At 40.3% G+C, this 25823-nt stretch overlaps 1 protein-coding gene across 13 annotated transcripts in view; it reads left to right on the forward strand.

Moving 5' to 3' along the window:
- The window catches only part of LOC136437064 (CREB-binding protein-like), a 50168-nt gene that overhangs the window by 19707 nt on the left and 4638 nt on the right, over positions 1–25823 (forward strand). For 4 of the 13 annotated variants that reach the window (XM_066431516.1, XM_066431517.1, XM_066431518.1 and 1 more), the window contains 23 exons: positions 30–248; positions 908–1013; positions 3462–3584; positions 7515–7662; positions 7764–7938; positions 8092–8348; positions 8655–8756; positions 8990–9394; positions 9744–9975; positions 11254–11399; positions 11997–12167; positions 14258–14326; positions 15071–15159; positions 16025–16135; positions 18585–18641; positions 19006–19083; positions 19585–19652; positions 19830–19977; positions 20246–20392; positions 21238–21351; positions 21621–21786; positions 23145–23327; positions 25535–25714. In XM_066431516.1, the coding sequence (XP_066287613.1) occupies positions 30–248; positions 908–1013; positions 3462–3584; positions 7515–7662; positions 7764–7938; positions 8092–8348; positions 8655–8756; positions 8990–9394; positions 9744–9975; positions 11254–11399; positions 11997–12167; positions 14258–14326; positions 15071–15159; positions 16025–16135; positions 18585–18641; positions 19006–19083; positions 19585–19652; positions 19830–19977; positions 20246–20392; positions 21238–21351; positions 21621–21786; positions 23145–23327; positions 25535–25714 (3494 nt within the window). The remainder of the gene's footprint in view (positions 1–29; positions 249–907; positions 1014–3461; positions 3585–7514; positions 7663–7763; positions 7939–8091; positions 8349–8654; positions 8757–8989; positions 9395–9743; positions 9976–11253; positions 11400–11996; positions 12168–14257; positions 14327–15070; positions 15160–16024; positions 16136–18584; positions 18642–19005; positions 19084–19584; positions 19653–19829; positions 19978–20245; positions 20393–21237; positions 21352–21620; positions 21787–23144; positions 23328–25534; positions 25715–25823) is intronic. The other 9 variants (XM_066431521.1, XM_066431525.1, XM_066431524.1 and 6 more) reach the window with 9 other exon arrangements.

Raw genomic sequence — 25823 nt, forward strand, 5'->3', positions numbered from 1 at the left:
CTAGAGTGTTGTTGTTGACTCCTGTCCAGGGCTAACTGCGCAGCTACCCCAGCTGACCCACACACAGACATCCTCAGCGACCGGCCTGCCAGGCGTGCCGCAGCCACCCCAGCCTCCACCGCAGCAGGCCCAGGCCCCGCAGCAGCAGCAGCAACAACAGCAGCAAATTGACCACACCTCCATGCAGCGTGCTTATGCTGCTCTGGGACTGCCATATAATCAAAACAACCCGCCCAACAGAGCCAGAAGTATGCGTTTTGTGGCTTGTTACTTTTATATTGAACAGGCAACACTATGAATCTGGAAAGACACTAGAAATCTGGAATATAGTAAATTATTTTGGGAAGTTTGATACTTTGCTTCAACACAAAGCAAACGTTGCTCACCTCAAATAAAGTAAAGTATCAAACTTTATAATGGAATTTACCAACACAAATGAGCTTTCACGCTAACATTATCTGATACTGATGGTGTTACATCATGATGCAGAATAGCAATATCTAATTGTTAAAGGAAAACCTATTTTATTTAAATACAGTGTACAGTTTGCTTAGATTCTGACTGATGTTTCCAGAATTCTGCAGAAGACATCTTATTGTTACCTAGATATGGATAACCTTTTGTTACATCATGCTTCTAGACATTAGTTTATTTAGTCAATCTACTTAGAAAAGTTAAAGTTTCCCAGATTTATTTAAGAGCATTTTTCTGGATTTAGAGATCGCCTGTTACTGTACACTCATCTATTTTTGTTGGATTTTAATTTAGCGTAGGAGTGGAAATGGGATTTTTTTTATTGTTTTGAAAATACCACAAATGAAGCGAGGTTTACGGTAGATATCCTTCAGATAGTCCTGGAGCTAGCCTGATGTTGTTATCGTGACTGAGTGTTGAATGTCCTCTACAGGTATGCAGCTGGGCCAGCAGCAGGGTTTGGGGCCAGGTGGCCCAGGGAACCTGAATGGTGGGCCATCACTTGGAGCAGAATTGAGTGCCATGCAGAGGCAGCAGACGTAGGTTTTTAATATATAAGTCATATCTATATGCAACAGATAGATCAGTGTTACTGTGTATCATCATTTCTTTATTCAAAGAATTGTGTAAGGATGAAATGTTTCCAAACAGTAAAATTTTGTACCTAACAAGTTGTTGTTAACGGAAACGATAACCTAGTAGACTCAAGGTCTAAGTGGAGCTTTTATTCCCTATATGAACTGCAACTCTTACTCCTGAAAAAAACACTTACTTTGCCAGAGAAACACATAGCCGTACGTGTGTCGGTATTAACATGATTGCAAGCAAAGGGTATGAACATATCCTTCATTAACCAGTGGCACGAGTTATGTATGCAATTGTGAAATTTAACATAAGACAAGTGATGATGAAGGAATATACCTTGTGTGTGTGTTTGCTTGCTTGTTATCTTTGTTTTTTTTGGAGTGTCTGCATGTGTTTGCTTGCTGTTTGTGGTCAGCATATTTTAAGACCAGTGAGATGGATTGTGGTGATATTTGGTATGTTGGTAGGCAGTGTTCTCGCCAGCCAGAAATTTTTACACGCATTTCAATTATGCTTGAGGGAAGAACATATCGAGCGCCAAAGGCGCGAGGCGTCACGCATGACCATTCTAGGGGTGTCCGGGAGTATTCCCCCCCGGAAAATTTTGAAATCTAGACCATCTGAAACGCTATTTCCTGCATTTTGAGGGGCAAATTACCTGGTAGAATAAGCTTAGTTTAATGGCATCTCTTTCGGTGAAAAATTACACAAGGGTTTCAGGCTTGATTTTTTTAGGAGGCGTGCCCTCATCGCGGTGATATCGAATGTTCACACACAAGCTACACCTCTATGTAGTATACTATCGGCAAATGAAATAAAATTTATCACAACAAAACTTTATTACGTATCAGCTACGTCCTACAAAAAATTCACACAGAATAAGTCAGCAAAGATAAAACCAAGGAGGTTTTATCTTGATAAAACACAACTTTTCAAAACTTGTTCCGTATGCGCCCTGTAATTATTGAACATAATGAATGAGGAATTTGACACCCTACTTTGAGAAAGAACGCAGTAAAGACGTCCATTTTTTTGTCCTATGTTTTCCACAGTTAATCTCTCCGGTAACTGCACTGGATGTGTTCAAAAGTTGTCGATTCAAGCCTTCCAACAGCCGCTTCGTGCAATCCTTGCGATCCCCGCCATTCCCCTAACATCTCGCAAATTCACGCTTAGCGAGACTCGCATGTCATTGGTCGTTTTTTCTTGACGCGACAGAGAGCTTCTTTGATGACAATAACTGACGGTGAACCGAGAGGGACAAAACAGAAATAAACGTCAGCCTGATGCGACCGGCCAAAACTGTAGTGGGGAGGGCGGCGAGTTTTCGGCGGCCACCAAATATTACTAGCAACAACCAGGGGGCTCCCTGTGTGTTGCTGGGGGTGTCACCAGCGGGCATTAGAAATGATCTAGATTGCCCTCGTCACGAACTTCCGCTCATCCTCCGGAGTTTTTGCAAATTCTAAGCTCTGTCTAAATATCTTTACACACCGATTTATGTCCATTAAAAATGACGGATTGGGCACAAATTTTGTCCGTCATGAGCGACAAAGGACGGGCGCTGGCGAGAACACTGTTGGTAGGTCTTGGGAAGATGAAGGTCAAGTTTCCCCTGGTTTCTAACCTTGGTGCTGCAGCAGAACTATCAGTTTTTGTATCTGTTGTCCTGGAGATGCCATGGTCTTTGTATTTTGGAGGCTTTTGATGTAAGGAAGACATGGTGTAAGTTTGGGTCCCCTTTGTTAGAATGTTCCAAAGACGATAACTCAAGAAAGGAACAATGGGTCTTCATGATTTGGGGAATCTAGGTAGCTCAGACAAAGATGAACACAATGAAATGCAAATTATGTAAATGAGGTGTTAATTTGCATACTTAATGAGGAAATTCAATAATTACAGTCTTCTCCACAATAGGACTTACGATACATTTAACATATCTTATTTATTTTCAGGTGGGACATTGACGGATACTAAGTATGCAAATGTGGGCCTGGTTTTGACAATTAATGCATAAGTTGCATAATTCATCTAATTGGTGAATGATAGCAATTTCATACTTGTGACATGTGTAAAGGTGCAGATAGAGAGAAATGTGAACTCAAACCTTGACATTCGAAAGCCTATCGTCACTTTTTTGTTGCGCACTACCACGGACCCCTGTCATGAAATAATTAATGTGTGCACTGGTAAGTTAGTTAAAAGTATACAGAACCATGCATGAATTATGTAAACATGTAAGTCATTTGCATTAGTAGGATATTTCACTGAGGTCTCCTAACTCATGTTTTTTAGAAATATACATATAATAAAGGATGGTTTTCCTGTCTGTTTTAGTTCATTGCATGGGCTAACATGCCATCTCTGTTGTCTTTTTTGTTCCTCTTTGTATTCATTGGCAGCTCCCTTTTCCACAGTCTGGACTCCGCTGGCAATGTGACCATCCAGCAGCAGCCCCCTAAGAGAGTCCAGCCATGGCACCAACATGTCACACAGGACCTGAGAAACCACCTGGTGCACAAGTTGTAAGTCAAGTTTTACCAGACGTTGTACCAATGTGTGTTATAGATACCTACAATGGTAGTTTTAGGCTTGATATTGATAATTTTTCAACATTTGGAGTTGCCAGTATAACTGAATGTTCAGAAGTACTGCGCAGTCTAAGCATTGCCTTATCTTGGTAGACTTTTCATGGTTAGTGTACGCACAGTGAGCATGTTGTCCTGGCTCCAATTGGGACATGATAAAGCTGTTGATGATTTCAAAAACTAGCAGCATTCCAACTCTTGAACAGGAAAATGGAATGACTTTATTCCATGCGAATGTTCTTATGACACAAATGTTTACCTATACACAATAACTGGAGCACTACGGGTGAAGTATAGGGCGTATTCAGTCACATGACCCTCCCCCTAGCAACGAGCACTGTCGGCCATTTTGGTGTTCACTTGATAGTGGAGCCCTTTGGAACTCTCCGTATAAATGGCAGATGTTTTCTACACCAGTCACAATTTCCCTTCAAAAAGTTTTGTCTCACAATCATGGTGTTTTGCCTCGTGGTGTAAGATGTCGGATTGGGACTGATAAAGCACACACTGATCGGGTAACAGTAAGATTGGTTTTGCGTTTCTCGTGTCACGGGTGAGGGAACATACGAAGGGACTAACGACTGAAACAAAATTGGATTTCTGAGATACGAACAGCGGATCTAAATAGTTGAAGTTTGAGAATCAACGTTAGTGTATAGAAACCTTTTGTATCTGGTCGAAAAGCAAATTACAGGCCCTTTGTGTAACACAGTCGTGGCACCGTGTAGTCGTTGCTTGAGATACGTTCATTCATAAACTGGGGGTCTTTCAACGTGGAACTTTCCCGATCATAACGTACTCCCTGTCAACAAAAATTCTCACGACACTCAAGACACTGCACTACGTGGTTGCAGGCCTTGGAACACTTGTATGCTGTGAACTGATTTTATGCATACTCTGTAAACAGTTTAGCGGCCATGGTTGTAGGCTGCTGGGAAAACCTTTCCTCGCTCGTTGATAATGGGTCATTTCCAGTAGGTGAAATTGGATTTTTGTAGCGAAAAGGATGTGAGGCTGTAGACCCTTTGCATATAATAAAACAGCGATCAGACGACTTCGCATTCCTTGGAAATTTAGAGAGCGTCGGACACCGAGAAACTTTGCTGCAGGGTGATCACCAAAATGGCCGCCCACGGAGGACAGGGGTGATGACGTCACGTGAATACGCCCTATAACCATGAAAAGGTCTCACATGTAGCTTCTACCCTTGTGACTTATGTGCCATGTTTCATGGTGATTTAGTATTGTTTTAAATGTATGCTATTATGTGTTGAAGGTTAGGTCTCTGGAAGAAGTAAAATTCTTTAATTGCCAACATTACTGTTAGGATATTGTCATACTTAGTCTAGTATTAAATTGTTATATTGGCAGGAAAAGTCTGTGCCATTTATGATCACCTCAGACCTCCTGATAGCCCTCTCCATATTAGTCAGATATACATCTCGTGGTCGGATGTTATGCATGCATAAATGTATTATCTGTAACCCATGTTTGATGGCTTAGTTTATTTTTTTCATTCAATATGTATGTCCCAACAAAAGTAACAGTGACCATGGATTTGGGAGTTGGTTTGCATGGCTTTTGTAATGTAAATAAGGCCACAGCAAATAGGTTTTTATGGATGGCATCTCTTGGAAACCCCAGATCTAATGCAAGCTTGCAAAAAGATAAGTAAAAAAAGCATTTTCAAATTTAGAGAGTCACGATAAACCAAGAACTGAAGCGATAAAACATGGTATCACAATTCACAACCAACCTGTCTTTTATTCCTGTATTCAATAATGCAGTAAGTGACACTGGTGTCAACATTAAAATCATTATACGGTATATTTCTATGTTTGACTCAAAGAACACTGATGGTACCAGGGCACATCTTCATTCATGTCTGTATCTGCAGACTGGTAGGTTTACTTGATACATTCCTTGGATGTTCAGAAAATGTAAATGGCTTGAAAACTCCTGAAGAAGTGTATAATACAAATTTAGTGAAATACTACACTCCAAGCAGAGTTTAGGCTTCAGCTTGTTTTTGATATCTTGTCAGGTATTCTTTTCAAGCTTCCTGTTTTGTCAGGTTTTTTGTTGAAGCTGGAAAAGGAAATCTGAGAAAATAGAAGCCAGATAAAAACGCCTAAAAAAAATGGAAAAACAAACAGGAGCCTATTCTCTGCTTGAAGAGTAATGCATACAGCAGTTCATTATATCAACCTCCGAACCTGAACCTAAAACTCTGGACCTTAACCTAAAACTCTGGACCTGAACCTGGACTCGAACCTGATCGAGCCGTAGCGGTATCTACCCCTAAGGAGCGTTGTACAAAGACAAACGCAATTTTGTATATCAGGTTCATTTTTGTATGAAATGAGTTCAAATTTGGCACAAATGTAAAGGAACATCTCTTCTTGAGACTGAGGTATGTCACTGTATTTTTCGCATTTTTACAAGTGACTGAGTTGACTTCAAGTTGACCACACCCTTGGAAGCTTGTTGAAGGCAAACAGCAGTAAAAGGGAAGTTCAATTAGCAGTAAAGTATGACCCGCTTACAATTATTATAGGAGACTGAAACTGCACAGGTATCAAAATGCATTATCATCTCTGAACTCTAATCAGTTTTTCTTTTTTTGCTCCTAGGGTGATGTGAGATATCAGTTGAATTCAGAGCGGGCATCTGGGTCCTGAATATGCGCTATGTCGAAAATTGTTTTTGTAGACTACTTTTCCATTAAGGCAGAGAAATGAAACTAAGCACACGTCTTAATCGTTAAACACATAATATCTATGTCAAGTTTTATTTCAATCAATTAATGGAAAAGTAGTCTACAAGGTCTTTAATCAACACATCGCATATTCCGCTATGAATACAACTGGTTCTGATATTACACCTCACTCTATTCTAACAGCTGTAAAAAAGGAACCGTAAGGAGTTCAGAAATGAAATATGGCATGTAAGTTGTACAGACATGTATCATCATACAGATGTAATGTAAGCATCTTACAGTAATTGTAAATGGGTTATGTCAGACTTATCTTTCCCTCCGACAAGCTTCCAAGGGTGTGGTCAACTTGAAGTCAACTCAGTCGCTGGTGAAAATGTGAAAAATACAGTGACATACCTCAGTCTCAAGAAGAGATGTTCCTTTACATTTGAGCCAAATTTCAACTCTTTTCATACAAAAATGAACCTGCTATGATGAAAATTGCGTTTGCTTTTGTACCACCCTCGTAAACTGCCAGACTACTCTTCGTACAATTGCGGTCCTTGATAACAAGTGCCGAAAGTTTTGTGGCATAAATTGGCTAGTTATTTCTTAGAGCTGAATTGGCTAGTAAGCGCTACTAAGTGCTCAGAAACTGAAAAAATTTGCGTACTATTGAGCAATTATGTTGCTGAATTTCCTTAAGTTTCAAACATAGTTGTTTGATGCAGAATGGTCTGCAGATGCCATTTTTCTGTCAGGAAACCAAGAACAGAAATGCGGTATGTGCAAATGCCTATTTACGGGCATATAGGACGGGGGGCATATAGGACGTTTTGTGATAGAGCTTAAAGAAGTTTGTGACTTAGATTCCCATTTTCAGCATGTTGACCATCATCTAAGGGCATCTAACAAAATTTGATGTTTTTTTTTAAACCAGGCAAAAATTGATGTGCACATTGATGTTATCCACAAACTTAACTTGCTGTGGCCTAAGAAAATATATTGTTTTACTTCATATTACTACTTTTATCCTTAAGTCTTCAGAAGCTAATGTAAAACATCTCATAAAAAAAAACTACAGCCTCATTCCATTTGCCCAAGTGGGAGATCGGGAGGTCGGATGATGATGAGTTGTGTTGAGAACTTGTTACTGTTTCCTTCTACAGAGTACAAGCCCTCTTTTCTTCCTTCTGCAGAGTCCAGGCTATCTTCCCTACCCCCGACCCAGCTGCACTCAAGGACAGGCGGATGGGTAATCTGGTCGCATATGCAAGAAAAGTGGAGGGCGACATGTACGAAACAGCCAACAGTCGGGTACGGAGTCCAAAAATCACTTCCGCAAGAATATGTGTTGTCATTTTCTCAAAAGTGTACAAACTGACGTCCGTACTTACCTATCACTGTTGTTTCTTTAGGAGGAATACTATCACCTGCTAGCGGAGAAGATCTATAAGATTCAGAAGGAGTTAGAAGAGAAGCGACACCGCCGGCTGCAGGAACAACAGCTCCGTGGCACGGGGCCAGGACAGGGCGCTGGCACCATGGTGGCGGGAACTGCTCCTGGCATGCAGACTGCACCCAGACCTCAAGGTGGTCTTTTATGTATATGCTACACACACTCATTGTATTTCGGGAGTCATGATGTAATCATTTCTGTATGAATGACCTATGTATGAGTGGTGGCTATGTACCAATCCAGCGGCGATGAAGACATTCTCTTTCTTTTTGAACCTTTCCCTGTAGTTGACTTAGCGACTGGGATTGCTGCCAATCTTGCCGCGATAGCACCCAACCAACAGAACCAAGGAACACCCCAGCCTTTCCTACCCAACCAGCCGCAGCAGGGCCAGCAGTCAGGCTTCCCCAGTGGGAACGTGTCGCTCAACACCAGCATGAGCAGCCTGCTGCCAAACGTCCAGAACATGACGCCACAACAACAACAACAACAAGCCACGTCTCTGGGACAGGTACTGGCTGCTGTACGTGACATCTCCAAGAAGGTACATCCTATGCTCCTTGAAGCCTGCGCTTTACAGTGCTTACCGCCATGGTGGTCAGTGCCTGTTGTAGCGCCGGTAGGAGGAGTGTAGGTACAGAATTTCGATAGACACAGCTTCACTAATGGAGGCTGCCGGCGTTAAGAAAGGTGTTTGCTGAGTAAAAAAGACACTGGTACTCCCTATAAGTTTTATACAAGTAAACTGTAGCTCTGTGGTGTGGATTGTTGCTGGTATGTACGTATGTACTTGATATTTCATAGAGCACCCGTCAAGATTGTCTATTTTTGTGTGTCCTCCTCCATATAGTTACTGCCAGCATCAGGCCCAAGTCCACAGTCCACCAACAGGCCAACACCCCCTGTCCAGCAACCAACACCTACACAGCCACAGATGGAGCAGTCCAACAAGGTAATATAACACAGATTGCTCTTTATAGGAAATGGTATCTAAGTATCCTGTTTTTGAATTGATATATCTTAGTGAGGATTTAAATGCACCGTAGAAGAAGAAGAGTTTTTTTCAGTCTTCAAAGTCAGTGGTTAAACAATTGTGTATTTGCATTGTGATGATTTTGTGGTCAAGAGGTTGCTAAACTGAAACATTAGAAGATTTACAGTATACTAACACCTGATTTGTTACAGATGGCCCAACAAGGACCACAGCCAGCAACTCCAATGCTGCAGCAGCAGCAGCAGCAGCAAGGAATTCAGCCAGGCCAACAAACAACTCCTCATCAGACTCCGCCTCGTTCTGGGTCAGCCACGCCCACCTCTCAGCCCCAACCAGCACAGACTGTCGCTCCACCTGCACCACTTGGTGAAAACCAGCAAGCCCCGCCCAACGTGGTAGCCCCGCCAGGCACAACAATCCCGACCACGTTAGCGAGCAGTACCGTGGCGTCGTCAGCCACCACGACCACCATGACAACGACGTCACAGGTTGGAGATACCATACAACCAATGGAGACCTCCCAGTCAGGCGTCACTGTTAAACAGGAGGCTGTACCCCAGGCGCAGACTCAGCAACAACCGGCAGAACAACAGCAGGTAGATTTACACACAAATTCACTTTCAAATCTTGTCCATTTTTAGATAGTTGTGTTTGTTATGGACATGACCCATATCATAGTCTGGGTACAGGTTTCATTCAGAGTATTGGGGAGCCTCAGGTGTCAAACCTTTGCATGAAAAGATCCCAACACACACAATATTTAAAGAGTAGGGAAAACCCGGTGTGCTTGGGTGCAAACCCTAGTATTGGTGAGTCGCATTGAAATTCAAGCCTTAGAAAATCGCCACGCTTAGGCTCATCCTAGAGAACTGGCCGTTCTTTACCTGCTTTAGTACCTGGGAATTTGTTTAATTTTTCCTGATATGACATTGTGCCTTGTTCCAGGCTGACATGAAGACAGAAGTGAAGACTGAGCAGGTGATGGGGACTGCCTCCTGTAAGGATGCTTCAGGGGCAGGGGTGAAGACAGAGGCTAAGTCTCCCAGCGGCATGCCAATAAAACAGGACACACAGTTGCCCAGTCCAGCTGCAGTCCAGCAGGACTCTGGGGATGGTCCACCCAAACCTCCTCTAATCAGGAGACCCAACCCAAATAAAGACTTTCCTAACAAGAAAGGTTAGTGAAGCTAGTGTTTTGCTGGTGCACAAAGATGGCTTTTCTACACACTCATACTTCTGTATTATTATGAAGGTCTATTCCCTGTTCAAATTAAAAAGTACTTAATTTTATATCGGTTAATGGATGTCAGACACGTACTCATTGTGGCAAAACTGATAAGAAGATTTGGATAGCGAAGTTTTCATGTTATTGATACTTAACAGCCATATTATTTGATATTTCTTTTATTACAAACAGCACCCTAACAAGGTCCCCCTTTTTTAGCATCTGGCCATTAGGCCAAATGCTTTTGAGACGGAATCTATACCTGGTAGTTTGGTTGGTTGTTCAAACTCTGGTAGATTCACAATCATGTACGTATAATGTATAGCAATGCAACAACTTTGACCAATATGCTGTACTCTTTGTGGTCTTTGATGCATAAAAGCATAAATTTAGCTACAGTAAGATCAAACATTCATATAATTATATGCATTTATGCAGTACCGCTCGCGTTATAGTTAACAGCTCTGACAAACCGCACGCGTGCACAAATCGTTATTTTCGGTTAGCCTCCACATCACAATTTTTTTCTCTTTTTCTTTTTAAACATCTGTTTGATATGAAGTTAACTAATCATGGTCAGGATTTCAACAAATCGTTCATGTTTTGCATTGTTTTTAAGGGGTAATTATGGTCGCAGAACACAGTTTTTCGCCTATGGAGATTTCTGTCATTAAGGACCACAAACTGACGCGAAGAAAATTATAGTCGGGTGCACTTCAGAAGCATGGCAAACAAATATATTTAAGTTTAGGGTACACTCTTTAGGTGGTATCAATAACTTCATGTTAGCAAAAAAAGATCAAAGCTTCTCTGTGTGTTCACGTAATGCAAATTGGCATTGCATTTGCAGCCCCTGAATATCATTTTGCAATGCAATACGGTTGATTCAACTTCGATTAACTTTAACTAACCTTACATTGAATACTGTAAATTAATTTTTTTTGGTCGGGACTTGTGTTTTTATTTCATGGTTAATTAGTACCGTAGGAATGCACTGGAAATGCATATTTGCGTTTAATATATAATTTTGCGGGGGAGAGGTCAATGAAAAAATAAAACCACAACAAACATGTAAAGATTCAACATCTTTCTTACATTTGTACCTCCTCGCGCATGACCTAGTTGAAAAGTGGCCTGCAGACTGATTTGAGCTTCTGATGAAAGAACAAAGGTTCAAACAGTACCTTTCATAGTGTTTGTACTTAAGCCACCATGTTGTGTGTTGTGCAGTGTTTAAGCCAGATGAGCTGCGCCAGGCCCTGATGCCGACCCTGGAGAAGCTGTACCGACAGGACCCGGAGTCCCTTCCCTTCAGGCAGCCTGTGGATCCCAAGCTGCTGGGCATCCCTGTAAGTCAGGGGTTGCGAGTTCCTAAGGTTTGGTCCCCATTTTTGCATGAACGACTGCAGGTCATTTGTCTGTCCCCAGCCATGTCATGGTGAGAAATAACCAGCCGTTCCTGGTAACTAATCCTCCTTAAGTCTAGTTTATAAGTACTAATCTTCTTAATCCTATCTTTAAAAATCCACCAAGACCTGCAGCCTGAAAAAGCGTTTCATATGGACATCCAGCAATGTTGTATTTGTTATTAAGTGTCAAATATGTGAATGTGCTCTACTTGTTCATTAATAGCTTGACCCAGATATATCTTGTCTCTTTGTGGTCAATATCGGAACATAAAAAATTTTTCAACTTTTCTTCAACCAATAATCTTTTCCATGCCCATAACAAGCAAAGAACAGCCCCCCCCAAAAAAAGAGATACATGTAGGACTTGTATGTCACTTTGATATCACTCGTACACATCACCATGAATTCATGAATGCAGATGAAAACGTAATGATTGAGAAGAAAGTGCCTTAAAGGTGGATGACCCCATGCAGAAAGATTGAAGAAATGGAACAATTTCAAGTTGACATGTCCATCCTGGCGTTAAGTTATTGGAGTACTGAAATTTTCTCCCCTACAATACAGGACTACTTTGACATTGTGAAACACCCTATGGACTTGTCTACCATCAAAAGAAAACTGGACACAGGACAGTACAAGGACCCCTGGGAATACTGTGACGATGTATGGCTGATGTTTGATAATGCCTGGCTGTACAACCGCAAAACCTCCAGGGTTTACAAGTACTGTTCTAAGGTAGGTTTTCAGGCCAAGTGAATAATATCTAGTCTAGTCATACCTGGTTTGATTAGGATCTTTTTGATTGTGAAGATGAAAATGAACAGGAGTAAGCACACTGTGATCCATTTGTAGGCAGAATGCTTCCACAGGAGCCACCATGTCAACACACCACCAAGATTTATGTCTAATAATGGCCACATATACTTAACTTCCAAATGTTGCAAAATGAAATCCCCATCATTTACCACTACAGATTTGTAGTGTTTTGTCATTAATTATGCAAATTAGGTGTTGATTTTAATAATTGATATCTATCGATGTTCGTTACATATGTCATGCCTTTGAGAGCCCTATAATGGAATGCAACTGATTTATTAACGTTCCTTATTAATTGTGCAAATTAGATGTTGATTTGCATGATTGGCATATGATTATGTAAATCATCACTATCTACATACCAAAAATTACGATGATCCGTCAGTCCATTCTTGAGTTATTCTATTTCAGAAATTTGAGACAAAATCAGCTCCTGTAGTTCCAAAAAGGACCTATTTTCACTCCCAAGAGGTATCCACCACTAAAAAAATTATGACCATAGCATGTTCAGAACATGAGATTTCAAACGTGAACGTTTCCCTGCAGTACCATAGAAAATTACTAGGGGGCCCAAAATCCAATCATTTTGAGGTCTTACAAAGACCTACCTACCTACAAAGACAATCCATCCAAGCATTCTTGAGTTATGGTCTTAAATTCCTGTGGACACATTCCTGTGCAATTCCTAGAATTCTTGCAAACTGCACACAATATATATACCATTAGGCTCGCACCTGAGGCGTCGCCAAAATCAATCCATATATTACGTGGCAAAAGGTAATTTTGTTACTGAAATTATAGGGCGTATTCAGTCACGTCACCCTCCCCCTAGCAACGAGCACTGGCGGCCATGTTGGTGTTCACTTGATAGTGGAGCCCTATGGAACTCTCCGTATTAATAGCAGATGTTTTCTACGCCATTCACAATTTCCCTTCGAAACGTTTTGTCTCACAATCATGGTGTCAGATGTCGGATTGGGACTGATAAAGCACACACTGATCGGGTAACAGTAAGATTGGTTTGGCGTTTCTCGTGTCACGGGTGAGGGAACATACGAAGGGACTAACGACTGAAACAAAATTGGATTTCTGAGATACGAACAGCGGATCTAAATAGTTGAAGTTTGAGAATCAACGTGAGTGTATGGAAACCTTTGTATCTGGTCGAAACGCAAATTACAGGCCCGATGTGTAACACAGTCGCGGCACCGTGTAGTCGTTGCTTGAGATACGTTCGTAAACTGGGGGTCTTTCAACGTCAAACTTTCCCGATCATAACGTACTCCCTGTCAACAAAATTTTTCACGACACTCAAGACACTGCACTACGTGGTTGCAGGCCTTGGAACACTTGTATGCTGTGAACTGATTTTATGCGTACTCTGTAAACAGTTTAGCGGCCATGGTTGTAGGCTGCTGGGGAAAACATTTCCTCGCTCGTCGATAATGGGTCATTTCCAGTAGGTGAAATTGGACTTTTGTAGCGAAAGGGATGTGAGGCTGTAGACTCTTTGCATATAATTAAACAGCGATCAGACGACTTCGCATTCCTTGGAAATTTAGAGACTGCCGGACACCGAGAAACTTCGCTGCAGGGTGACCACCAACATGGCTGCCCACGGAGGGCAGGGGTGATGACGTCACATGAATACGCCCTATAGAACTAGATCAAAAAAGGGGTGTATTGCATAAAATGAGCCATACAGAGCTGAAGCTTGAATAATCCTCTTTTTCTTCATGTTATGTAAACCCTCATCTTCACCCCAGACTATTTCAGTATTTGCAAACAAATTTTTTATAGTTTTTTTCACCCTGTTGCTCCAATTTTTTTCTAAAATCTGAGAATCAACAAATAAAATTAGTGTGGCTTAAATTTGATCCTGAAGAAATGAAATATGTGTAGCCCTGCCAAATGATGTTAATTAAGTTCAGGCTTCAGTATTTCTTCAGTCTTAAAAGCAGTCAGTTGTGGTATACAATCAGTTTACTTGTGTTTCTTTGTCTCTCCAGCTGGCAGAGGTTTTTGAGCAGGAGATAGATCCAGTGATGGCCAACCTGGGGTTTTGTTGTGGAAGGAAGGTAAGAAAAGAATTAAAACATCAGATCTCATCTTGTTATTATAGGTGGGAAGTTTTTGGGTTTTTTTCCATCAGGCTCTCGGCCCATATCAATAATTTTAAAACATTAATACCCTCCACTACTTAGTTTGCCAGAAGAATGATACTTTTTTTAAATGTTCATTGTATCAATTTTCAAGCCCGTTATTTGCTGTGAAATGGGAGGCTAACTTTTGTCTGGCCTTATTTGGGCATATCAAAACAAATGGCCCCCATACAGTCACGCTCCTGTCCTAGCAGTTTTTGTTGGGAAATTTCTGCATGTTTAGTGGTTTGGGGACCTAAAAACCAACACCAGAAGTGTAATAACACCGTGCATGGTAATTTTATGGGTAATATTGCTAAGATGAAACCACCAGTCATTTTTGCCTGTCTTGCCGAATTTTGGGGTCGAATCTTCCGTCGGCCTTACACGATTGACCGGTATTTTCAAGTTGCAAAATTGCAAATTCGTATAATTTTTTCTTGAAAATTGCTTGCAAATTGCAAGTTGCTTAATTGTATTTCAAATCCTGTTACTGGGATGGGAATATCCTGCGTTTTCTTGAAAATGTTGCCTTTCTAGTATGTATTATGTCTTTACAGTATGACAGCAAATCAAGACATTCTTGCTACAGTTATGGATGTGAATTCTTGTGACAGAAAATGTTTGTTGTAGAGACTTGTCGACAGTAATAGATCTCAACTTGAGTGTGTCTTTTTACAGTATGTGTTCCAACCACAAGCGCTCTATTGCTATGGCAAGTCTGTGTGTACTATTCCATGGGGAGCCAGGTACTGGACATACGAGAACCGGTAAGTGGGGGCCGCACAAATATGAACATGAAGGGATTATGATCTAACAGTGCAAAGACATTCAAGTTGGAGATTGTATATTTTGATTGCATCAGCACTGCAAAAAACTGTCTGATCATGCATGCTGCAAAGTGTTTTTAAAATATATCAATGAGGTGTTTGGGGAAGTTTTTGAACGGAGAGAGAATGTCGGGGGAAAATTGGCAACCAAATAGAAAGCTGGATTGTAGATTTTTCAACATTTTGTTTTGAAGAACACACTTATCTTTTGCCTTACTTTAACTTTATGTACTACCTCACTACTTGGTAAAATCTACTCAATTTGAAATTGTTAATTAGATTGTTAATAAGTGTGATTGAGTAAGTGAGAATAATTCAAATCTGAATTAGTCTCATCTTTCATCATGTGACAATGTGATGCAAACTGATTTCTTTGTTACAAATCAATAAGAATACGGTGAAGATATCATTGCCTGATCCCCTTGCCTGCTTTGTTTCTTGTTTGCCCCTTTGTGGCTCTCTTAAAGTGCTTTTACATTTCGTTTGATGCTGCTAGATGTTTTCATTTTTCCTTTGGTGCAAGTATGTGAAACATTGTCAGCCGCATGTTCTTAACATTCCTGTTGGTACAAAACATTTTGGCATGCCACTACAGTTCGTGGTCACATGACACTTCAGCCCATGGTCTAGACATAACTTTTGTTTGCAAATTGGCAAAATGTTCTGTTGTGACTATCTCATGCATGTGAGTTTGTGTCTCTGCTTGCACTTTTAGCTAATGCTTTTTCTTCCCTGCTTGTCTTGTGGTCCTGTTTGCCCCCTCTGTGTGCACCCCTCCCCTCGGTGTGTTGTGTTGGCCCGGTAGTAACCCCACTGCCGGCCTTCTGTCTGACAGGTACCACTACTGTCAGAAATGTTTTGGAGAGATCGGCGGAGACACTGTCACACTGGGGGATGACCCTAGCCAGGCGCAGAGGTAAGCATCATGAATAACAATACATCCTACTAATTGTAATCTTCCTATTTCCCAAACCAAAATTTAAACTAGTGCCAATGTTTAGACATCTATCTGCTGCCTTCTTCATGGCGTTAGGAATTTTACATAGTTTACCCCACTCTGTCCCATGAAACCTTTTTTCCTCACTCTCTTGAGTGGTTGCTGAGTCATGCTACACAGCTTTACAATATAAGGACATTTGCATGTCATTACCGTATTTCTTCTAATAAAGGACGCACCCCAAATAAAGTGCGCACCCCCGATTTGGGCTTCACCGCAACCCCAATCTCGCCAGCTGAGATACTTCACAGAAAAACCTTAATAAAGTGCGCACCCCCGATCTGCCGCCGTCGCTCGGCGCGTGTCTCCAAGATGTGACCACGCCCCGGTATTCGGCACGCTATGAAGTCCTGGTGTCTTTCTTAATTGTTCCATTTTCAAGGAATTTTCGGGAAAACATTACCATTATTTGGGGTCAACACAACCCTCTACTCCGCTCAAATTTTGAGTAAAAAGTTTTGAAGTTTAAACGTCACGCTGAGAACCTCGCGCCAGGATATCTGACTAACTTCCTTGATATTGAAGGACCAGACGACGATCCGCTTGATTTCTACCGGGCTAGTCAAAGACAAACGTGTAAAACGCATTTTGAGATAAGATAAAAGATCGTCTCTCGGCATTTATGCCGCAAAATACAGCGTTGCATTGACAAATCATTTCATTTCGCCGATCGCCCGCCGCCATATTGTTTAAATTCTGCTGCCCCAAGATGCATTTCGCGTGTTACGTAATCCTCATCACATGATCGCATTACGCGTCTCTGATTGGTTGCTGCTGCAGCTGAAGGCGGGAATTTTGCAGACGAAGTGCATCATGGGGCAGCAGAATCGCGGTCGAAGTTTTTTCTTTGTCTGAAATGTTACACATGAAAACGCAATAAAAACGCGGTTTTATCGACTACATAGCAACATTATGGTGAAGAAAATGCAAAACCAAAAGATGTTTTCGGGAAAGCATACATTTATTTGCGGATTGATGGTGGCTTTTGCGTAATTTTAGCGATCAATGAACCCGGAAGTGTGCCGAAAGCGGCGTGGGTTTTCGCGTTTTATCCGTCAAAACAAAAACAAAACTCCTGCTGAAGCGAACCCTGGAACATTTCAGATTCTAGCTATTACGTTTTTGATAAATAATATCTACAGATACGCACGATGTGCCCATATTTGCAGCCGTGTGGGTGGTTAGGAAATTATTGACGTCGCAAGCGGCGTAGTACAAGCGGCGTGGGGTACGAAATTATGGCCGGCCCGACACACTGAAATAGTCGCGCGGTTGAAAACACCCAGCGTTATTTGGTGTCTCATAATTTGATATTTAATATCGCTAAATCGATTATTTTTATATCTAGAATACCTTTTCAAAAATATACGTATGATGTAGCATCGTTATCTTGTAAACATAAGAACATGAATAAGAACAGAACATGCATAAATTATCGTTGCGAAAGTGACGGGGCTAGCCTGCTGGGGTAATAATCGGTGACTTCCTGACTTACGTCGCGACTTTTCTCGAGAGAAAACCTAAATAAAGTGCGCACCCCGACTTTGGCTTTGACCTGAAGCCTCATCTTGAAGGTTGAAATGTAAAAAAAGTGCGTCCTTTATTAGAAGAAATACGGTAGCATAAGGCTGCTGGACAAAATGAAAAGTTCCCACATGCAAACAAATATAGCATATTTTTATTTTTTTTAATTGCAAAAATGGTTTGTTCCATATCAACAGTTTGCAGAAATGAACCATCTCAAAACAAGTGTTTGAAGACCTCATACCTCCATTAATTAGATATTCAGAGTTTTGTCGATTTTTTATTTTTAACTTGTCTCATTGATTATGCACGTAAGGATGTACTCAGCATTATCTATTCAGAATTATTGTCTTCTTCTGTTTCAACATAGTTTGTGAATAAAGAACTTTGTTAAACAGTCATTTACCAAGCTGCTGAAAGTATTCACAGCGATAGATGTGAGGGTTATTCCATATTGTAGGTGGTGTTCAAATTATTCTGCTGGATGAAAATGACCCAACCTGTGTGAAACCCTTAAATTCTCTCCCCACTGATGCTAGTACAGCATCATACATGTACATCATAAGCATGAAGGTACAAATGGCCTACATATACATTGAAACTATAAAAGAAAAGCCGGGGATTTCCCTGGTACACAACTACAAGTTTTGGATTGAGGGGATGAAAACTGGAAGTGATTTTGGAAGAAGGAAAAAGAAAAAAAAAATCAGCAAAAATGATTTGAGAAGAGCCTAATTTTTTTGTCTGAATCATTTGTGTAGCAAAGGTAATGTTTTCTTGTGGATTATATCCCATTAAAAGTGTGGACAATAGCCTTTTGAATAAAGCCTTGTTGTCTCCACAGTACAATACCCAAGAGCTCCTTTGAAGAAAAGAAGAACGATGTCTTGGACCTTGAACCGTAAGTAGGCTTTGCAGCATGTAGTTTTTGCATTGTAACAGTATGAAACAGTGACTAAGGAGAAATTTCTTGGTATACACAATTTCGGGGAGTGAATATTGTCAGATACAAGCTAGTCACAGCTTTCTGTTCTCATCTGGTCCTTTGCTAGATTCGTTTACATTAGGACGGCACATTCCAGAGAAGTAAATTATCTTAAGTTACCATAGATTACCATTACCAGCAATAATAGGTTTATTCAAGTCATATCTAAGTAGCACAATATTTGTACCAATATCTTTAGCTAAAATGGATAGCATACATACGTAATAAAGTGATGAGAAAAACCATGTCCTTGTGTCTTACAATGTTTCTATTCCTGCAGGTTTGTGGAGTGTACTGAATGTGGCCGGAAGATGCACCAAATTTGTGTTACATTTCATGAGAACATCTGGCCACAGGGGTAGGTACACACTCATGTCTTGCATGTCTACATCAAGCACATAATGTGTGGATATGATTTTGTGTCTACACTTCTTATCAGTCTAATGTGTACATTCAATTTGCCAAACATAGGCCCCGCCCCGTTCATGCTAAAAAAATGAAGACATGTGGGCGAAGTCGCTTGAAGTCGACTTGGGGTTTGCGAATTTCCTTCCTGCGATTGTGTGATCCGACCCACGGTCTATTTATGTCATACAATGGGCCAGAACGGGAGAGAATATGTTGTCTTCCAAAAGAAGAAATTTAAGAGCATCATTTCCGGTGCCCAAACTCTTGCATTTCATCATTTCATGTGGCACAACTCAAGTGCGTTTGAATTATTCCATGGAAGCCCATGCAATACAAACAGACACCCATGTAATATTGTAAAATACAAAATGCAAGGTATTAGACAATCTAATACATGTAATTCCTATTAGTTTTAAGTCTTAGAATAACAAATTTGTTCCATCCCTTTTAGGTACCAGTGTGATGCTTGCTTGAAGCAAATGGGGAAGAAGAGAAAAGAAAACAAGTACACATCAAAGAGTAAGTAAATCTAATGAAACATGCACATTACCATTTCTGGAGCTTTGTTTGTATCTGTCTGAACTGCAGTTCTGCACACATGTTCTGTCAGAACAGTGCACTTTCTGTATTTTCTGCCAGAGAGGGTGAAGTCTGCTACCTCTTTGTCTTGTTATCATTGTGTTTCTTTTCCAACAGGGTTACAGACCACAAAGCTGGGGACTTTTCTTGAGAACAGAGTCAACAACTACTTGCGAGAACGTTGCGTCGAGGCAGGAGAGGTTACGATCCGCGTGGTGCATGTGTCCGACAAAATGGTGGAAGTCAAGCCAGGGATGAAAATCAAGTGAGCTTCAGTTTGGTAAAGTGTTAGAAAGAATAGAAGAAACTGCAAAACGGCTGTGTCAAGTCGAACCAGCATGTGACACTAAAATGCCTTGCCTTTTTTAATTACCATCCTTTGATTAAATAATTAGATTCAAAATAGTGCTACTAGGAACATTTTATATAATTGATCGAAAGGGAAATGGGAAATGAGTACTGCAGGTGAATTGTACCTAGTGCAGGTAATTTTGGATAGGCTTGCACTATATTGACCTCTTTCACTCTGCCAGGTTTGTGGACAGTGGGGACATGCCTGAGCAGTTTCCCTACAAAGCCAAGGCTCTGTTTGCATTTGAGGAGATTGACGGGGTGGAGGTGTGCTTCTTTGGGATGCACGTACAGGAGTACGGCTCCGACTGTCCCCAACCCAACCACAGGTATGCCAACGCAAATCATGTACATGTAAAAGTTGGTCTTCAACTGGTTAATCAGTAGGCATTGGTAGTCAGTGATGTTTATGTTTGTTTTTGGTAATGCCTCAGGGTAGGTATAAAGGTTTGTGTTGGATATTTTCCTTGTCACTATCTATGGATTAAAAGACAATCATTAGCCACTCCTCCAAGTCAACAGCTATAGTGCTTTCATACATTATCTGGGCACGGTCTTGTTTTTTGTTGTACAAAGAAAATTTATCTTGCAGCTCTAGTTATTTAATTCGAAACAACTTTATGCAGTCAAACAGACCTTATGTTTACTTGCGCAGTGTATTATGTAAGTAAGTGTAAGTCAACAGAACATGCATGTCAACTGCAAATAAAGCCCACGCAATGTGCCTAAGCAGCCATAAGCGGCACAGTCATTGCAATATTTCTTTTTACATAAAAAGTGAAGAAGAAATAATTCAACTGTAAATGTTATAAACACCTGTGCAGTGTGTATATGTAAATAAAGTCTGTATCTCAATGGTAACTGCCCTGTGTCACTCATTGCTTGTGGTCAACTTGATCATTTCTCTATAGTGGTCACCTCTCATAGTGGTCAAATTTTCTCAGTCCCTTTACCGACTGATATAGACGAATTTGACTGTATAAATAAGAGTATGACATGAAATCCATTATATGGCTAATAGGTTCAAGTAATTTCGTTTTGATGCATGTAATTTTTGCACCAGTGCAAGTTGACCCTAAAATGAAGTTCGAGCCCTGATTATCCAATGTACTTTTGACCTCTGCTTCCTAAAGTGTTTTATTTCTCACATGTATTTGTGTGTTGTCCTTCACAGGAGAGTCTACATTTCCTACTTGGACAGTGTGCACTTCTTCAAACCTCGTAACCTGAGGACAGCTGTGTATCATGAGATCCTTATAGGCTATTTGGACTATGTCAAGAAATTAGGGTATGATTGTCTATTTTCTTTTAATTGTTGTGTTCTTCCCAAAGGAATGAAGTCTTGTTTTTGGTGTACGTGTGTGTGGGTGTGTGTGGGTTTGTGGGTGTTGGTGTCCATGTCCAACAGAGTTAATAGATTATCCTACTCTTTACCTTGATCAGAGATAAGGTCATAGAGAAGTATTTTATGTTTTATCTGTGGCCCAAGTAATAGTTAAGTTGGGCAATCAACTTTGTTTTGTTTGTGTTAACTTCAACATCTTGCTCTTGTTTCAGATATACCATGGGCCACATCTGGGCCTGCCCTCCCAGTGAAGGTGATGACTACATTTTTCACTGCCATCCGCCAGAACAGAAGATCCCCAAGCCCAAACGACTCCAAGAATGGTATAAGAAAATGTTAGACAAAGCTGTTGCTGAGGGCGTGGTCAAGGATTACAAGGTGTGGTCCCAGGCTACTTTGAAGTATCTATCACTGACACAGTGACTTAGCAAGAGGGTTATAAAATGTCTTTTGTGTGTTTGTAATGTGTCTGTGTGTATCTTTTTTTCTTTGTCTTTCTAGTAATGTGAAGGCCTTTCCATAACAGACAACCACTAGACAAATTTTGTGACAGTCCAGTGTTCATAAAATTCATATAGAAGGACATGATGGTTCCTTTACAACAACTAGAAAAAGAATCAATGGCGAAATTGCTGGAAGCTGGATGGATCTAGATTTATTGTGGATTCACCCTCCTAGCGAACTTTGGAACTACAGGAACAGGTTTTTCTTGAGACTTCAGACTTAAGAACAGAATACCTCAAGTAGGGGTTGATGGATGGTCATTGTTTTTGGTATGTAGATAGTTTGAGTGATGATTTACATAACCAGATACTAATTATGCAAATCAGTATCTGATTTGCATAATCAATAAGGAAAGTTTATACATCCTCAAATGAAGGCAATTGATAAGAAAATACAGTACTTTAACCCGAATGGGGTTGATGAATCATGATTTTGGTATATAGATAACTTATGTGATGCTTGGTATAATCAATCAATCTTTATTCTGAAATCAACATTGCAGGTGTGTCTGACGACACACCTGAATTACATTAGATTTCTTACAGATCTGAAGTATGTTAAAAACATTCCAATAGACCAGATTTAAAAGAATTATCATGCACTAAAATACATTAAAAAGGTATTACATGGTAATTATACATATTAGATTCTTTCTTGCATAATTAATGAAAAAAATTCATAAACCTGCTATGTTCCATGATAGGAATCATGTGATACCAGTTTTGTAACTGAGGAAGAGAGTAATGTTGATAAATTTAAAAAAGGAAATGAGGACCTAATTTTATGAATAATGATAAACTATTGTAATTCCATACTCGGAAATGACAGCAATTACATACTTGTGGCATTTGGAAGTTATGTGAATGTGAACATCGTTGAATATGAATAATGCTTATAAGGATCTCATTTGCATAATTGATGACAAAATGCTAGAATAGCCCTCTTTGTTAAGATAAGACTTTAGGCAACTTCTGCTATTTGGGTGGAGAAGATGATCAACTTAATTATGCAAATGACGGTCTTCTTTAATAATCATTGAGAAACACTTTGGCGAAGTTTTGAGGTCATGGAACTCTAGTTTTTGATGCAGTAGTTTGTGAAAGCTTCCTCATTCTTAAAGAGAAGTGATGTAGCCAAGTACAAAGAAGTTTACTGTAGGAAAATTTAGTTGCTGGAGGGTGTAAGGTCCAAGGCCATGTCTTAAGTAGCAACAATTCCTATCTGTCCAACAGGACATCCTGAAACAAGCGACAGAAGATGGGGTGAGTATGGCTAATGAGCTGCCATACTTTGAGGGTGATTTCTGGCCCAACGTCCTGGAGGAGAGCATCAAGGAGATTGACCAGGAAGAGGAGGAGGAGAGACGAGCCCAGGAAGCCGCTGCCGCTATTGCCCAGGAGTCCAATGGAGATCAGGTAACGTTCACTACATAAGGCCACAGCAAGTAAATTTTATGGATGACATCAGCGCGCGCATTGATTTTCGCCTGATTTCGAAATAAATAAAAAACAATGATTTTTTACCCTTTATCAATGGTCAACATACCGATATGGGGCAATATGTTTCAAACGTCTGTCAGTTCAATTGCAAAAACATTCTAGATGCAAAAAAAAGGCCTTTGCACATGTAAGAATGGTGAAAATCGGTAGTATTGTGTATGCGAGCTGTAATAAGATTGCTCCTCGTCACCAACTTACAAGAGGATGCAGTGAAGCCCCGATACCAAACTTGTAATTGGAATTAGTCTGTAATTGCTGTGCCATTATTATCAACAACGTGTAATCCAATGTGGGTTTTTTTAATGAAGTGAAGTACAGTACTAACAAATCCGATAACAGGGTCAGATGAAATACTGTAAATGCATTTGAGGTAAAACGGTTACCGCGAAAACCGCGAACATAAAACCACCGCGAACATTTCTGCATTTACAGTAACTAATGTTACAGCTGTTTGTCTGTTGAAGACAGAATAAAAAGACGGGGGATTTCTGAGGCACAGAAATTTAGGCAGACAGGAGAGCAATAGCTGAGCTGGAGAGAATTTCAGTGGACACTAAGTGAGCAGAGCCAGCATTATTTATTTACAGTCAGACTGCCGCATGACTCAGGAGACTCTTGTGCCCAGTGTAAGGGAAACCAGTGTCTCTGCGTTCTTGATATGCTATACAAACACGGATCTAAATTTAGAATGATTTTTATGTTGACATCAGTGTTAGTTACTGTTTTATTGAATACAGGGATAAAAGAGTTGTTGTAATATCATGTTTTATCACTTCAATTCTTCTTTCATGCTTTATGGTATTCAAGTTTCAAAATGTGGATATCTTGTGGGTTTTTTTACCCGCCTTGTTTTTTTCTGCCCGTGCACACTAAATTTGAAGTCTGCAGAGGATGTCATCCATAAAATTTACTTGTTGTGGCCTAACCTTCATCCAGTACCTCAGTCAACAAAAGTCTTGTTTTTGGTGTGTCTGTGTTTCTGCATAACTCTAGAAGGTTGCCAAAAATAGTTACTCAAGCAACTGGATAAAATTTTGAAACCGTTTCAGACAGTATCCGCTATCTTTTGTCAGTGAGTAAGGAAAGGTTTTATACTAAAACTCTGGATAGATATGTTAATGAAGTGAAGACAATTTAAGATGGTTGAATAGAATACTAAGTCAAAACAAGATTGTTTGCTAATGACTCAATTAGCTCCTGTTTGATTTTAGGAGCTAAATGTTGTTAAGGGGGTGGTGGTGTGGGGGCAGCATGTTATCCCAAGTGCCTGAAAGTTTGACACGTAGACCTCCTTTCCTGTTTAAGGAGGGGTTGTACATCCTCTCATATATTGCTTCTCTAACTCCAAGTTCGAACCAATGGGGTTCACGGTCTAGGATATCTCTGGATTCGAGATTGGTTGTGTTGGGTCCCTGGTTGTGTTGTAAATGGTAGAAAATGGCCAAGGAATAGCCATTTGTGCTCTCTCTGCAATGTTCTCTGTACCTTTGTCTTAGTGGCGGACTTGTCTCCCGAATGTACTCGTTATTGCAGTTGGGTTCCTCACATTTCAGTTTGTAGATGACATTGGCTTTGTTTGATACCATTGTGAGGTCGGTCTTTTGGATGGACCAGTTTTTGCCTGACAGTTGAATGAGATTTGAGGTTAGTGGCAATGTTGAAGTTTTGGAAGAGTCGTCTTAGTTTTCCTGACACTTAAGTTTTGTAGGCTTGAAGGATTTTAGAAATATTACTGTTTTTCATTATGAGCAATTGAGGTGATGTGTTCGTCTCTGAATGAAATTTTTTTTTGGTTACGTTATAGGTACACTGTATAGGCTCGTACATACCAAATCTTGCTATTTACATCCATTTAAGTACTATAGAAAACTTCATAGCATGCTAGCAGTTAGACAAATTGAAATATAGTCTAGTGATCTTTTACTACATTTGTATAACTAAAAAAGCGAAAAGTTGAATTTATTCAAATCCGCTAGTGTATTTTGTATTCATTATCTTTCAACATGTTTTAGGAATATTTGTTAACATGCATTGCTATAAATTAATTTGTACAAATAGCTTATGCACCACATTTGGCACGTAAGCAGAGCTTTGAAGTGTCTATTTATTTATTTCAATTCTAGTTCATTGGGTTTGGTGCTCTGCAAGGCAATGGAGATAAAAAGAAGGGGAAGAAGAACAAAGGAAGCAAGAGCAAAAGTAAGAGCAGCTCCAATCGCAAGAACAACAAAAAGTCGAACTTCCCTAACCAGGGAAACAACCTGTCTCAAAAGCTCTTCCAAACCATGGAGAAACACAAGGAGGTGAGTTGTCTAGTATTCTTATAACTTCGGCAGTAATAATTAGAACAGCTTGCAGTTTTACACACTACAAAAATTAACTAACAAACTTACTTACTTGGGCCTACTGCCC

The sequence above is a fragment of the Branchiostoma lanceolatum genome, chromosome 6, assembly GCF_035083965.1.
Source record: "Branchiostoma lanceolatum isolate klBraLanc5 chromosome 6, klBraLanc5.hap2, whole genome shotgun sequence".
NCBI classification, from domain to species: Eukaryota; Metazoa; Chordata; class Leptocardii; order Amphioxiformes; family Branchiostomatidae; genus Branchiostoma; species Branchiostoma lanceolatum.